Genomic DNA, 12856 nt, shown 5'->3' with positions numbered 1-12856 from the left:
TCTTCCTGTTAAATTATTTGATATGAACTTCTGGAATGAGACACCTTTTCCTGTGGCTGCCACACTGATCACCACTGATAGGGACAGCAGTATTATATTCTGACCTCGTTCAGAATTTAAGGGTGGAGAACCAGAGTTTGTGCTCGTCATGCACCTCCCTCTTCTGATGATTAACTGTCTTTGTGTTCTGTGTAAGAGATGTAAGGGAGAAAGGAGAAGAAGTGGACACCAGTGAAAGAACCACAGTTTTGAGCAAGAAGGTGAACTTACCTCTGCCGAAGTCGAGAGGTAAACTTTAGTGGGTTTTGGCAGAGTGCAAATTTGCAAATTTCTTCGTCTTCAGAGGGCGCTTTGGAGTTTTCTTCATCGCCATGCCTAATTACACAGTGACTGTGGCCACAGGGAACCAGTGGTTCGCAGGGACAGATGATTACATCTACATCACGCTGGTGGGCACGGAGCGATGCAGCGAGAGAACGCTGCTGGACAAGCCTCTGTACAATGACTTTGAGAGGGGGGCAGTAAGTGATTTTAAGTTTTAATTTCTGGTGAATGAGGATTATAATCATCAAATGAACCATGAGCATGTTGAAATCGTTGGTGTAAGAGGAGGAAGGAGTTATGACAGAGGTGTGAAATCATTTGAACACTAAACTTGAGTAAGTGAGATATATTCTCTAAAGTTAAGGAGTCACAAGTTAATAAAATGTGAAAAAATTGATGCATTAATGAAAACCTCTCCTGTACTGCATGTTAAAAGTAAGTGTGAAGACATAACAAAATAGAGTTTAGCCAGGGATGGACTCGTTTACACAAGTCCTGTACATTTTATGCTGCTTTATACCTCTACTTTTACATTTTAGAGGAACTTATTGTACCTTCCACAGCACTATATTAATTTGACAGCTTTACAGCTCACACCTTTCACAGTAGCTGCTGACTGAATTACAGGTGGACTCCTATGATGTGCGAGTTGAGGAAAACCTGGGTGACATTGTCCTGGTAAAGATAGAGAAGAAGAAGTACTGGGTGCAGGATGACTGGTACTGCAGGTACATCACAGTTAAGACCCCGTCTGGAGACTATGTGGAGTTCCCCTGTTTTCGCTGGCTGGTGGATGACAAGGAAGTGGTGCTGCGAGATGGACAAGGTAGCCATCACTTCATTTGTTTGTTTGCCTAATAAACTGGAACCTGTTTTTTAACATGTGCTCCGTCTCTGTCTGTTGCAGCACACCTGCCTCAGGATGATAAGACCAGCCTGGTCAAGCAGCACAGGCAAAAAGAGCTCGATACAAGGAGAAAAACAATCAGGCAGGTCCCTTCAACACATAAAGTTTGTTGTTAATGAGGCCAAAGCTGCTTTTTAACAACAGTGCTGCCATTGATAGATGGAAGGAGTGGCAGCCTGGCTTTCCCATGAGCGTAGATGCCAACAGACATAAGGATCTGCCCAGAGACATCCAGTTTGACAGTGAGAAGGGAGTGGACTTCGTACTGAACTACAGTAAGGCGTACGTGTTCCCACAGACAGCCAGCAGGTGGACAGCGGGGGTTGTGACACCAGCTGATGCCTCTCAGCGTAGAACACAGCAGAGCTTTGAGCTTGGGGATATTTCTCCAATGCAAAGCTCTCCTGGTGCCAAAATTAGATGTTGAACTGATGCCTGATAGCACATTCCTATTTTATGTCTTCATAGGAAAAAAACAGAGCCGTCATTGTGTGTTTATCACCAGGAACATTTGCATAATTCTGTCATGCAGGCATGTGATGTTGAAATGTAAACACAATGACACAAAACAGATCCAAAACACATCTCATGTAAGTTCTGAACAATAAGTAGGACTCCTGCAGGATGACCATAATATATACTGTGCATATACACCAGGGGTGTCCAAACTACGCAGTTGGCCCGTGGGCCATAGTTTGGACACCCCTGATATGCGCCATATACACCATAAAATCTGTGCCTTAATTGGCATGTAGCTCAGAAATCAGGTTTTATGAGCATTTAGATGTGAATGTATTAACAGATAGGATCAGAATGATGATATTAAGAATGTTGATGGTGCTTTTCCAGTATAGAGAACCTCTTTGTGAACCAGTTCATGCACATGTTCCAGTCCTCCTGGAGCGACTTCAACGACTTTGAAACCATCTTTGTAAGAATCAAAAACACAATCTCAGGTCAGCTTTATATTATATTATATTATATTATATTATATTATATTATATTATATTATATTATATTATATTATATTATATTATATTATATTATATTACAGAGTATGTGATGCAGCACTGGAAAGAGGACTTCATGTTTGGATACCAGTTTCTGAATGGCTGCAACCCGGTGGTTATCCAGAAGTGCACCAAACTCCCGGATAAGTTTCCTGTCACTCATGACATGGTGTCTGTCAGCCTGGAAAGGGACCTGACCCTTGAAAAAGAAATAGAGGTATCTTTTTTTTATTTCTTCTATACGGTTCTACTGATATTTAATGTAAACCAGTGTCCTGGCTCCAGGCAGGTAACATGTACCTAGTAGACTACGAGCTGTTGGACGGCATCACTCCAAACAGCACAGACCCGTGCACGCTGCAGTACCTGGCAGCTCCGATATGTCTGCTTTATAAGAACGCCCAGAACAAGATCCTGCCCATCGCCATTCAGGTACCACCACCAACAGGTGTCTTACATGAATATACATCAGTGAACACACAGCTCACATGCTTTGTCCTCGTGCTCTGTCTTTCTCAGCTTGGACAGACTCCTGGTGAAAACAACCCGATCTTCCTGCCAACTGACGATCAATATGACTGGCTGCTGGCTAAGATCTGGGTCCGCTCAGCCGACTTCCAGCACCACCAGACTGTCACACACCTGCTCAAGACACACCTGATGACGGAGGTGTTTGCCATCGCCATGTACAGGCAGCTTCCAGCTGTTCACCCTGTGTATAAGGTAAAACCTGGGCTGATTGATCCATTTACTTGATTAGGTAATTATAATATATAATATTAATATTTGACTAATTGTGGTTACTTCTGTCAGCTAATCATCCCACATGTTCGGTTTACCATTGCCATCAACACCAAGGCCAGAGAGCAGCTCATCTGTGAGTGTGGCATTTTTGACAAGGTGAGTCTGAATGAGCAGAACGGTGAAGAAGGAAGGCGAGAGAGAAGAATCTGATCCATCAAAAGTCAGTGTTAGGATGCTGACTTGTATTGCACTGTTAGAGAACCAATGTATGATAATTAGAAGCCTCTAGTGGTGGCTGGAGGGACTGCAACAAAATACTACTTCTGAACCTACAGCTGCCACTGTTTCTGTCTGTTCTAGACTGAAAAAACATGAAATAAAAAAAGACATTTTGTAAATATCCTGATCTTCAGCTAGTACATGATGTTGTTTATACTGTACTTACTTGTGTATTTTTTGAGTCATGGCACTGTGGTGTTGTTTCAAATCAAATGTTTTTGACTGTTTAATCTATCAAACCAATGCTATTCTCAATATGTGGGACTCCCTTGTAGTAACAATGGATAATACAATCATTGAGGTTGCATTTCTAACACGTGCCATGCAGTCATGCCTCTTTATCCTCTCTTCATCATCAAGGCCAATGCAACAGGTGGAGGCGGTCATGTCCAGCTGGTTCAGAAGGCCATGAAGTCTCTGACCTTCAGGTCTCTGTGCTTCCCTGATATGATCAAGATCCGCGGTGTGGACAAGAAGGAGGAGCTGCCTACATACTTTTACAGGGATGATGGCTACAAGGTGTGGGAGGCAACCAAGAGGTGAGGAGCAACTCCACAAGTTTTACACTCAGCACTGATGAGAGTCCTTTTTGGTGCAAGAACTTAACTATAACAAAGGACAAATAGCAAGATGTGTGGAAACATTTCTCCGCTTGTCTCTGAGAAGTTGCAGCATTTTCCATTTTCTGTATTTGTGACAGCTGTCTTGTTTTCTTGTTTCCTGGCAGCTTTGTGTCTGATGTGGTCTGCATTTATTACACCAGCGATGAAAAGGTGCAGGGAGATGAAGAAATCCAGGCCTTCGTTAAAGACGTGTGCAGCTTCGGCATGCAGGACTTCGATCAATGTGGTGGGTTCAGACGTCTCTCAGCGTTGCAACCGCAAACATAATGCAGCATCGAGCTTCAGAGTTGGATTTTTCAAGGAGAGAAGAAGCTCCCTCCCCTTCAATATTTCACTAGGCTTGGATTTTGTGGTGTAGACAGGTGTGACAGAGAACAGACAGCATTATAAATTCAAATCTGTTCTGTTATGGATGAATGCTCAGAGGGTGAAGAAAGAAAGCCACCGTCGCAGAGTGTCACTGAGAGCCACTGTTGTAATAGCTGTCCTCAATTTCACCATATCTGAGGCCTGTGCAAGAATCTTTTTACAGAGCAGCACGTACAAAATAGGAAAAAGGAGGGTTTGTAAAGATAAAACCCGAAGTCCATGTTCTAACTATCTGTGCACAGAGTTTCCAAAGTCCCTGAAAACACGCGAGGAGCTGACAGAGTACCTGACCGTCATTGTGTTCACGGCGTCCGCCCAGCATGCAGCTGTCAACTTTGGACAAGTGAGTAGAAGAACTTCAAAGTATTTCAATGTATTTATTCTACTGCTGTGGCATACAAAGAAGCAGAACCTCTGTATACATTGTGTAGTATGACTGGTGTTCCTGGATCCCCAATGCTCCATCCACCATGCGGAAGCCCCCACCCAACCAGAAGGGCCTGGCAAATGTGGACCTCATCATCGAGAGCCTTCCTGACCGTGGACGCTCCAGCTGGCACCTGGGTGCTGTCTGGGCTCTCAGCCAGTACCAGGAGAACGAGGTATGGAAAGGGCACTCCACACACACGGGCAATCATTCTAACACTCACATGTCTCAGTATGAGTGTTTACTTAGAACCAGAAACAAAACAATCATAAGTTTTATAGAATGTCTGATTTTCTAGGGAACTCGCCTCTATGTAAGAGTGTACTTGTTTCTCCCCTTCAAGTGTGTCTCTCCCCTTGCAGCTGTACCTGGGCATGTATCCTGATGAGCACTTTATCGAGAAGTCGGTGAAGGAGGCCATGGAGAAGTTCAGGAAGCAGCTGGCAGAGATAACAAGCTCCATAAAGAAGAGGAACGAAGGAAAGAAGCTGCCGTACTACAACATGTCCCCAGACAAAATCCCCAACAGTGTTGCTGTTTGAGATTTAAAAGTTAACTCCTCAGAGTTTCTACGTCAAACTTCTGGTTCATGTAATTGAGCCGCCCAAATATTAGAAAACTCTTCATCTGGAGCCGTTTGTGTGTTCTCAAAATGGTGCTTCCTTAATAATTCTATAATTGGAATATATTAAAGTTGCCTGTGTAAATATATCTCTGTGTGCTTTTGATGTGTTTGAGCTGATCCCTGCACTGCACCATCCTGCACCACAGCAACTGTGTATATTGGAGTTGATGTGTGTTGGTGCTCCCTAAGCTTGTGCATAATAAACATGAGCACTGATTTCAAAATCTGGGAATTTTTATTTAAATATAAAAATTAAAAAATGCTGAACCAAGAAAAGATCAGAACTTTGCTGTATAACTGATTTTTTTCTACTATTATCTTCACTTATCTGACACCACTTAAGTTGCTAGGATATCCCTAACATTCACATTTAGTATGCTTTTTTTTTTTTTTTTTAGCAGAAAAACACACAAAATGGACACAGTCGTAAAAGCAACTTGATTTTTATTTGGTTGTTCTTTTTTAAATTCTACATATTTTGTTCAAACATGGGAAATTAACTGAAAACACATCAATGTCTCTTTAAAAACATAAGTACTTATTTTTACCAAAGTTTTTACAGTTACTATTTCAAAAGCAAATTCACAGACAAACTCGTGGAATGATATCATAAAGACAGGGGAAACAGTCATATATGTTCAAGTCCAGTCAGTAGTAAACAAGCGTAGCTTTTATGCAAATTACACTATTGATCCCAGACGCAACATAATAATAATAATAACAACTGACAAAGATGAAAAGCAGATCTGAACCTAAAACACTGCAACATACCGCTATGATAAAATTACTCATTAGTGACAGACATGAGGAAAAAGCTGCTTTCAGACAGGACGTGTTTTAAATTGGCCTCAGTTTTCATCAGAACTACATCAAATGTCATGAAAGGAGCCAGCTCCTATGAGTAAAAGAAAAAAAATTAATTAGGCCTTCCTTAAGTTGTTTTTATGTGGAAAACTAACTTTGATGCTGTGGTTAAATGAGTATAATTTGCATATTTAAAACTAAACTATTTTTTAAAAAAAGAGCAGTTTTTAATGAACTTGGTGTAAAACAATAAGTGGAAATGATTCTCTTATATTATTTTTGTCTGGGGAAAAAAAATCAAGTGTAAGTTGCATAAAATTACTAATGAAGGGGAGCAGGGGTTTAAATGAACAAAGTGTCTTTTGTTAAAAATAAATACAACACAAAGAAGAAACTCATTTTTTCTATCCATGGACACCCTGGACATTAAACACCAGTACATGACTGTAGAATAGAATAACAACAAAAGGGTAATTGCACTTTTTATCTGTCTAATTGCACTGAGCCTCCCAGGTACTAAAGTTTCAGACAAGCTTCTTGTTACTCGGTCTTAATCCAACTCAACACACGACAAGTCCCTCGGCTCATATTAAAATTATATTAGACTTCAGATCTCAAGTCACCACGGGGCATATACATAAATACAGTATGCATTCCTGTGTAAAAATGAAGCGCTGTGTTTATTTATTGCTGCTGCTACTGAGCAGTAATTGTCAGGTATATACTGTTGGATCAGTGTTGCTCCAACAGTATCAGCTGTTTATGAATGTATTTACTGTATATGTGTGTTGTTGGAATGGCTGTGAGGCTCAACATGAGCCCGGCATCACTGTGCTCCCACATAAACAAAAGCACTTACAATGACTGTAAGTCCCCCCCCCCCACACACACCCCCCCACACCCCCCAAAAAAACACCACATCGGCACTGAGAAATCCACAGCTGCCTATTCTCAGAATGCACCAACAACTTCACACCAGCAGGTAGCGACCCTATTAGCTCATCAATGTATAGATTGTTTTTAATGACAGAAAAACGATGTGAAAATCCTGAATTGTAAGTAAAACAGAGCACAATGTAGAAGAAATCCTAAATCAGATGAGAGGTAACCTGCTGCCTGTCATGTGATTTAAAGGCAAAAAAAACATCACTCACCACATGAGAGAATATGTGGTAACATATCCTGAAATGCATACATCAGGTCTGTAGAAGTTTAAAATCAAAACGGTCTCTATTAATCCACCGTCTGCAATCAGACTGACGGATAAGCAGCAGTGGATTTCTCAAGGCTTTCCCCCATGACTAAGCAAACATATTTGAAAAACTGCAGGTGGAATATCACGCTGTAAATACTGTGTCATTCACATGATAGAAAAAACAAGAGCGACACTGTTTATGCCAAAGGCTCTCATTATGATGTCAAGACGAGGAAATTATCTCGCAATTTCCTGTGACTGGTAAAAAAAAAACATTTTTTTTTTGTTTTATTTATTTTTGTAATCATTTTTAAAAAGTTTACATTCTCAAAGCCTTCACAGAGTTCATGTTGGGGTAGAGACGTCATGTAGCTGGAATTTCCATTATCTGCATTGGAGCTATGAGAATTCGGTTTCTGATTCCATTTGTTTTCCCCATCACGATTCCTTTTTTGTCATCCATCCACAGGAGCAATAAATTTGTAAATATATGTGCAGTTGAGGAACAGTGTGTGCTCTCCCTCATGTACAACATACAAGATTTAGGTAAAAAATAAAGTAAAAGGTGGGGACGTGTGGTGGGAACTAAAAAATAAAAGTGCTTCGATGCATGGCCAGATCGAGGCCTGGTCGGATCCAGAGCTGAGACGGATCACAGCGACAGAAATGGCAGTAGCTGGAATGATCCAGAGATCCGATGCACGGCGCTACATACTGATCCACGGCAGGTTAGCCCATGACTCACAGGAGGTAAAAACAAACGAATCTAACACACCCACGAGCAAACAAACCACACGCCAGAGACATGTGGACCTCCAGAGCTGTTTGTGAGTCTGTTTGTCTCAGTCCTGCTCTCCCAGAGGTGTACATACAAGTGTGTGTATATGTGTGTGTGTGTGTGTGTGTGTGTGTGTGTAGAGTGGTATGCGCCAGGCCTCTTCTTCCAACATTTACAGAAGTCAGTATAAACAGTCCTGTCCTGGGGAGTGTGAGGAGAGGAGTGAGGTGTGAGAGGCGGACAGGAGGAGAGTCCTGGGGAAGATGACTGGAGGAAGGACAGGGTCAGTCTGTCTGTGGTGAGAGGAAGAGGAGTGTCTGGTTGTTCCTCAGTCACTGAGCATTTCCCACTACTGTTCTTCCTCTTCACTGTGGGCCTGTTTGTGTATGTGGAGTAGGACAACCAATGGCACAGACCTTGTTGTCAGACATGGAGCACTTCCATACTATAGTCCTCTGTCTCTGTGTACTGGGAGGAGTTTGTGTCTGACTGAGCTGGAGCCAACGCCTCCTTGTTCTCCAGACTCGGCTCCATGAGAGGTGGCTTCTCCAGCGCCACCTTTTTAAACGTGTCCGGCAGGTTTTGCACGTATATGACCCGGTTGTAAGCTTTAAGTCTCCTCCATAGATGGATGTAGACTTTGCACTGGACATACATGAAAACCAGTCCGCCTGTGAAGCCAATGGCCACCACGACAAGTTTGGTCCAGAAAGGCCATTCCAGAATTCCTGAGTCACAGAGGGGGAGAAAGAATGTGTGCACAAAAGGTAAACATAGGCCGCAAAATCAATAAAAAGGAAGAATACACCTTTAATATAAAACATTCTAGAACATGTAAAAGGTTCAGCAAGAATAAACCTTTAATATAAAACATTCTAGAACATGTAAAAGGTTCAGCAGGTTGAAAAGCAGAAATACAGAAACAAAGAGAGAGGAATGGATCAATAAGATGCGGGTAATGTATTGGACATTTCAGTGAATCGCTCAACCTTGTCGTTCAGTCTAGAACTACCATTATACAAAAACAGTAAAGGTACATAACGTGCTGCATTATTTCAAAGATGGTAACCAGAGCACGTCTATTATTTCACTGCACTCCAGCGTACCTCTGCTGTGTATGATTGTGTTTTAAATTGCCTTTCTTCGTCCTGTAGAGGGACTTCAGTCAAATTCCTTGCATGAGTGAACATCCTGTTTACATTTCATTTACTGTTCTGTTGTAAATGCATTGTATTCGGGCCATGCGCTTAGAGGGATTATATGGTGAATTTAGGAGTATTCATATTTCTTTATATATTGAAAAAAATAAATAAACTGTAATCCACAGACACATTTCTCAGCTGAGGTCAACTGTATTATATATTATATTATGAAGGATCATTAATAAGTAAGCGTTACATGCATTTGCAGATCAACTGAAGGATTCTGCAGAATGTTTCTTCGGGTGATAAGCGCTTGAGATTGAGGTAGTAGATGACAAGCATGATGTACAAATGGCTGATGTGGTGCTTTTATCAGTCAGTGCTGACTAGATATTTCCATTTCCTACAACAGTTAACACCAGAAATGTTTTTTGCTTCTAACTGTTAATACTTTTAAGAGAAAAAAAACACTTAACAAAAAGATGCAAACTGGGGCAGCCATTCTCCAGGCTGTGAAAACCCTTAAGGCTCTTAGCAGGAGGTCAGAAATGTGCAATTTTGGAAAATACAAATGTGTGTAATAAGCTGCAGCATCATCAAAAACAAACACCTGACCTCAGCTGACCCACTGTCCATCAGTCTGTGTATGGTTTAAAGTCATGGTAAAATAGGACTGGAGCAAGAAGCACACATGATGTGATCAGAACCAGGAGAATCAGGGGTTTTATTTCTAACTTTATGAGAAGTTATTTGTCATTTGCTGTGTGAAGACGTGTCAGTAAGATGGTTTTCATCATAAGTCAGAGAGAATAAATTACTGCTTGTTTCTGGACTCTGTTTGTCTCCATTCATTAGGCGGTACGTTCACTGAGGTGAGGAAAAGGCACAGCGCTTTAAGGAGCTGAACCGTTTCTGTAACCATGGCAGGAAAAGCAAAGGGAAGGAAGGGAAGTACAGTTGGAAACAGCTGACAGAGAGCCTGACAGGGTAAAACAGGATTCGAAAGTCAAAAGGTCAAAATGGAAATGATTACCTGGGATTCTTCCGGCTGCATGAGTGAAGAGAGTGTAAGTATCATGTATTACCAAAGACACACAAACACAAGTCAAATATTACAGTTGCACACTTCAGGATGTAATTCATCATTCAGTCAAACTTTCAATCTCTTCTGTTGTAATTCTGATTTCTGGGCAAGAAAAAAACAAACAAACAAAAAAAGACAAGCAGGACCGGTGAGGAACTATTTGGCATCACCATGGTGACTGAACCTGTCAGCCCTCAGGGACTCTAACAAGTCTGAATCATCAGGTTGGGCTAAACAGGCACAGCCTGCTCTTCCATCTGCACACTGTCTCAGAAGCACCAAATGTGCCAGAGAGGGATGAGTAGCAGCCGACATAGTGCCAGCGAACGTTACAACAGCTCATCACTGAAGCAGGCCTTCTCCATTTTTAGCTCTGGTAGCAACAGCACAGAGCTCTAAGTGCTGCTGTCCACTTTGATGGATGTAAGAAAAGCCCAGCCTCTATCACCTGATAACATAGCATTGTTTCGCCCTTGTTGTTTGATTGTTATATGAAAGAAAGTTTGGCACAGACATATAGTGTCATGTTGTAAAAAAGGTTATCGACCCCTGTAGGGCAAATCTGTCCATAAAAATATAAAAATTTGAGTCAACATCAGCATCAGCGTGAAGCTACAACCAGTGAGAGAAAATTACCAACGAGCAAGTTTTCGTGACCTGAAAAGCTCACTAATTCATACATTATAGGCTGTATCTACATTCAGTGGCCACATTCCTTATGTGACGACTGACTGCCTTCCTGTCCTTTGTCTCTATGGAGCCAAAGGGTGGAGCCAAGCTGTCCCAAGAGATCTAAGGTGTAGTTAACTTGTGATATCAGAATGATGATCACCAAAATGTCAGACTGCTCCTTTAAATCTGATTCCTGTTGCAAAACGTTCATTGTTAAGAGTTAAATATTGTTTCCCGTCCAAATTTTGCCTGAAAACACACATGTGCCAATCTAACAGTCACTGACACTTGAATCTCTGCCTGGATCTTTTGCTGATCAAACCATGACCTGACCTTCAACACACAAATGCCCTCACATCTTAGAACAGGATGTCTGAAGGAACTCAGACAGAAAGTAATCTCCAATCTCTCTTGTACACATTTGTTCAGTCTCAGCTGAGATACCCACTGAGCTTCTGCATGTGAATTACGCCCACATGTATTCCAATCTGAAGGAACATTTTACACAGTTCACACATCACTGAGAGGACAGTTATATCATTAATTACTGAGCATGAATGACGACAGAAAACTGTGGATGAATGGATGAAAAACAGCTTAGCGCTATCTAACACAGGTGTTGCTTGTGTGTGTGTGTGCTGACCTTGTCTTATTTCATCTGCTGTTCTGTCGATGAGAACGTAGAGCGACCACACCACGCAGGTGATGGCGATGACGTGGAAGGTGACCGAGCACATGATCTTCCTCCTCTCGCTCGCCGTCATCTGTAGTTTCTCCCACTGCAGCACACATAAGCACCATTTGATGATGTCAGAAGGAAAGCAGCAACAACATGCTCACCCTTAAAGCAATTCTGTGGACCAGTTTCAAATCTTTGGCATAGCGAATAAAATAAAGAAGAACACTATAGCCTGTAGCACTGAGCATGCCTGCCTGCCTGCCAGCCAGCTCAGTAAACACCCTGCAACCCTTTGTCGGTTACTGGCTGCACAATACATCACACTGAAAACGAGCCCAGCAATACAAAGAAAACATGAAACACAATGCCAGCGCCATCTGATTAGCTTTGTAAATACGCTGTATAGGTTCAGTGAAGAAATGGAACACTCGCAGGGTCACTCTTATGAGGAGTGTCACACTGAGGCCAGCATCCGCCTCTCATCTCAAATTTCTTTGTGCACTCATGAACATGAACAACCTCAATATCCACCCGAGGGATTCAGAAGCTATTAACAGCAGAGCATTTCTTTAAGGCCTTTTGTGCAGCTAATGAAGGGTGGAAGAATTTTAATTAGAGTGTCCTGCTATCACCAGGCCACAGCGATTGATAAGACCCCCCTTAAACCATTTGAAATTAATCTCACACACACACACACAAGTTCTGAACAGCTTCAAAGCTCTGTGTCACACTTGTGTTACTTGTGTGAGAGATTGGTGACAGTTTTTTAGCATTTGAGAATAAAGGTGTGACGGGATGCTGAGAAACACAGCTGCAGCTAACGGATTCAGTCTTCTTACCTTGCGCAGAGGTTTGAGCTTGGTCTCCATGATGAACTCATATTTACAGAGCTCACAGCAGCGAGTGTCGGAGCTCTTGATCCACTGCTGCAGACAGGCCTGGTGGACGAAGCGCAGGCTCCCTGTGCAGTGGCATGGAGTGATCAGAGGACTCTCGTCATCCCCTTCACAGTGACAAATCCTACGGGAGCCAAAGAATATAGTCAACGCTAAGCTAGAGGCGAGACAGCTGTAACAGGAGGAAGACAGGAGAGAGGGAAGATCAAAAAGGAGAAAAGTTGGCTGACAAAGCTGACAGATATTTTCCCCCAAATCTGAGAGAACCTGATACACTACATGTCAGCATACTTGTAGT

General features: G+C 42.1%; 2 protein-coding genes across 7 annotated transcripts in view; one reads left to right on the top strand and one right to left on the bottom strand.

The window, feature by feature from the left end:
- Positions 1 to 159: 159 nt before the first annotated feature.
- Positions 160 to 5532, top strand: alox5a (arachidonate 5-lipoxygenase a). Of its 2 annotated transcripts, XM_028424154.1 has the most exons (15): positions 160 to 260; positions 344 to 521; positions 952 to 1150; positions 1232 to 1313; positions 1391 to 1513; positions 2081 to 2187; positions 2286 to 2458; positions 2527 to 2673; positions 2761 to 2964; positions 3055 to 3141; positions 3625 to 3803; positions 3992 to 4113; positions 4499 to 4599; positions 4688 to 4858; positions 5046 to 5532. In XM_028424154.1, the coding sequence occupies exons 2-15, from the start codon at positions 372 to 374 to the stop codon at positions 5223 to 5225; spliced, it is 2025 nt and encodes a 674-aa protein (XP_028279955.1). In that variant the 5' UTR covers positions 160 to 260; positions 344 to 371; the 3' UTR covers positions 5226 to 5532. The 2 variants fall into 2 exon arrangements, with proteins under 2 accessions (XP_028279955.1, XP_028279954.1); XM_028424153.1 differs by having other exon boundaries at positions 160 to 521.
- Positions 5533 to 5735: 203 nt separating this feature from the next.
- Positions 5736 to 12856, bottom strand: part of marchf8 (membrane-associated ring finger (C3HC4) 8) — a 63474-nt gene continuing 56353 nt past the window's right edge. For 2 of the 5 annotated variants that reach the window (XM_028422680.1, XM_028422683.1), the window contains 4 exons: positions 12502 to 12682; positions 11627 to 11762; positions 10261 to 10275; positions 5736 to 8813 (listed from right to left, as the gene is read on the bottom strand). In XM_028422680.1, coding sequence (XP_028278481.1) covers positions 8509 to 8813; positions 10261 to 10275; positions 11627 to 11762; positions 12502 to 12682 — 637 coding nt within the window. In that variant the 3' untranslated portion in view covers positions 5736 to 8508. Of the gene's footprint in view, positions 8911 to 8943; positions 10276 to 11626; positions 11763 to 12501; positions 12683 to 12856 lie in introns of all 5 variants that reach the window. The other 3 variants (XM_028422682.1, XM_028422684.1, XR_003671789.1) reach the window with 2 other exon arrangements.

This window comes from Parambassis ranga, chromosome 15 (genome assembly GCF_900634625.1).
Source record: "Parambassis ranga chromosome 15, fParRan2.1, whole genome shotgun sequence".
In the NCBI taxonomy this organism is placed as follows: Eukaryota; Metazoa; Chordata; class Actinopteri; family Ambassidae; genus Parambassis; species Parambassis ranga.
This window is presented reverse-complemented; position numbering and strand designations above follow the sequence as displayed.

Coding starts and splice junctions, on each gene's coding strand:
- alox5a (XM_028424154.1), top strand. CDS start 372: ATGCCTAATTACACAGTGACTGTGGCCACAGGGAACCAGTGGTTCGCA. Junction 2,459..2,526: donor CCCTTGAAAAAGAAATAGAG/GTATCTTTTTTT, acceptor TCCTGGCTCCAG/GCAGGTAACATGTACCTAGT. Junction 2,674..2,760: donor TCCTGCCCATCGCCATTCAG/GTACCACCACCA, acceptor TGTCTTTCTCAG/CTTGGACAGACTCCTGGTGA.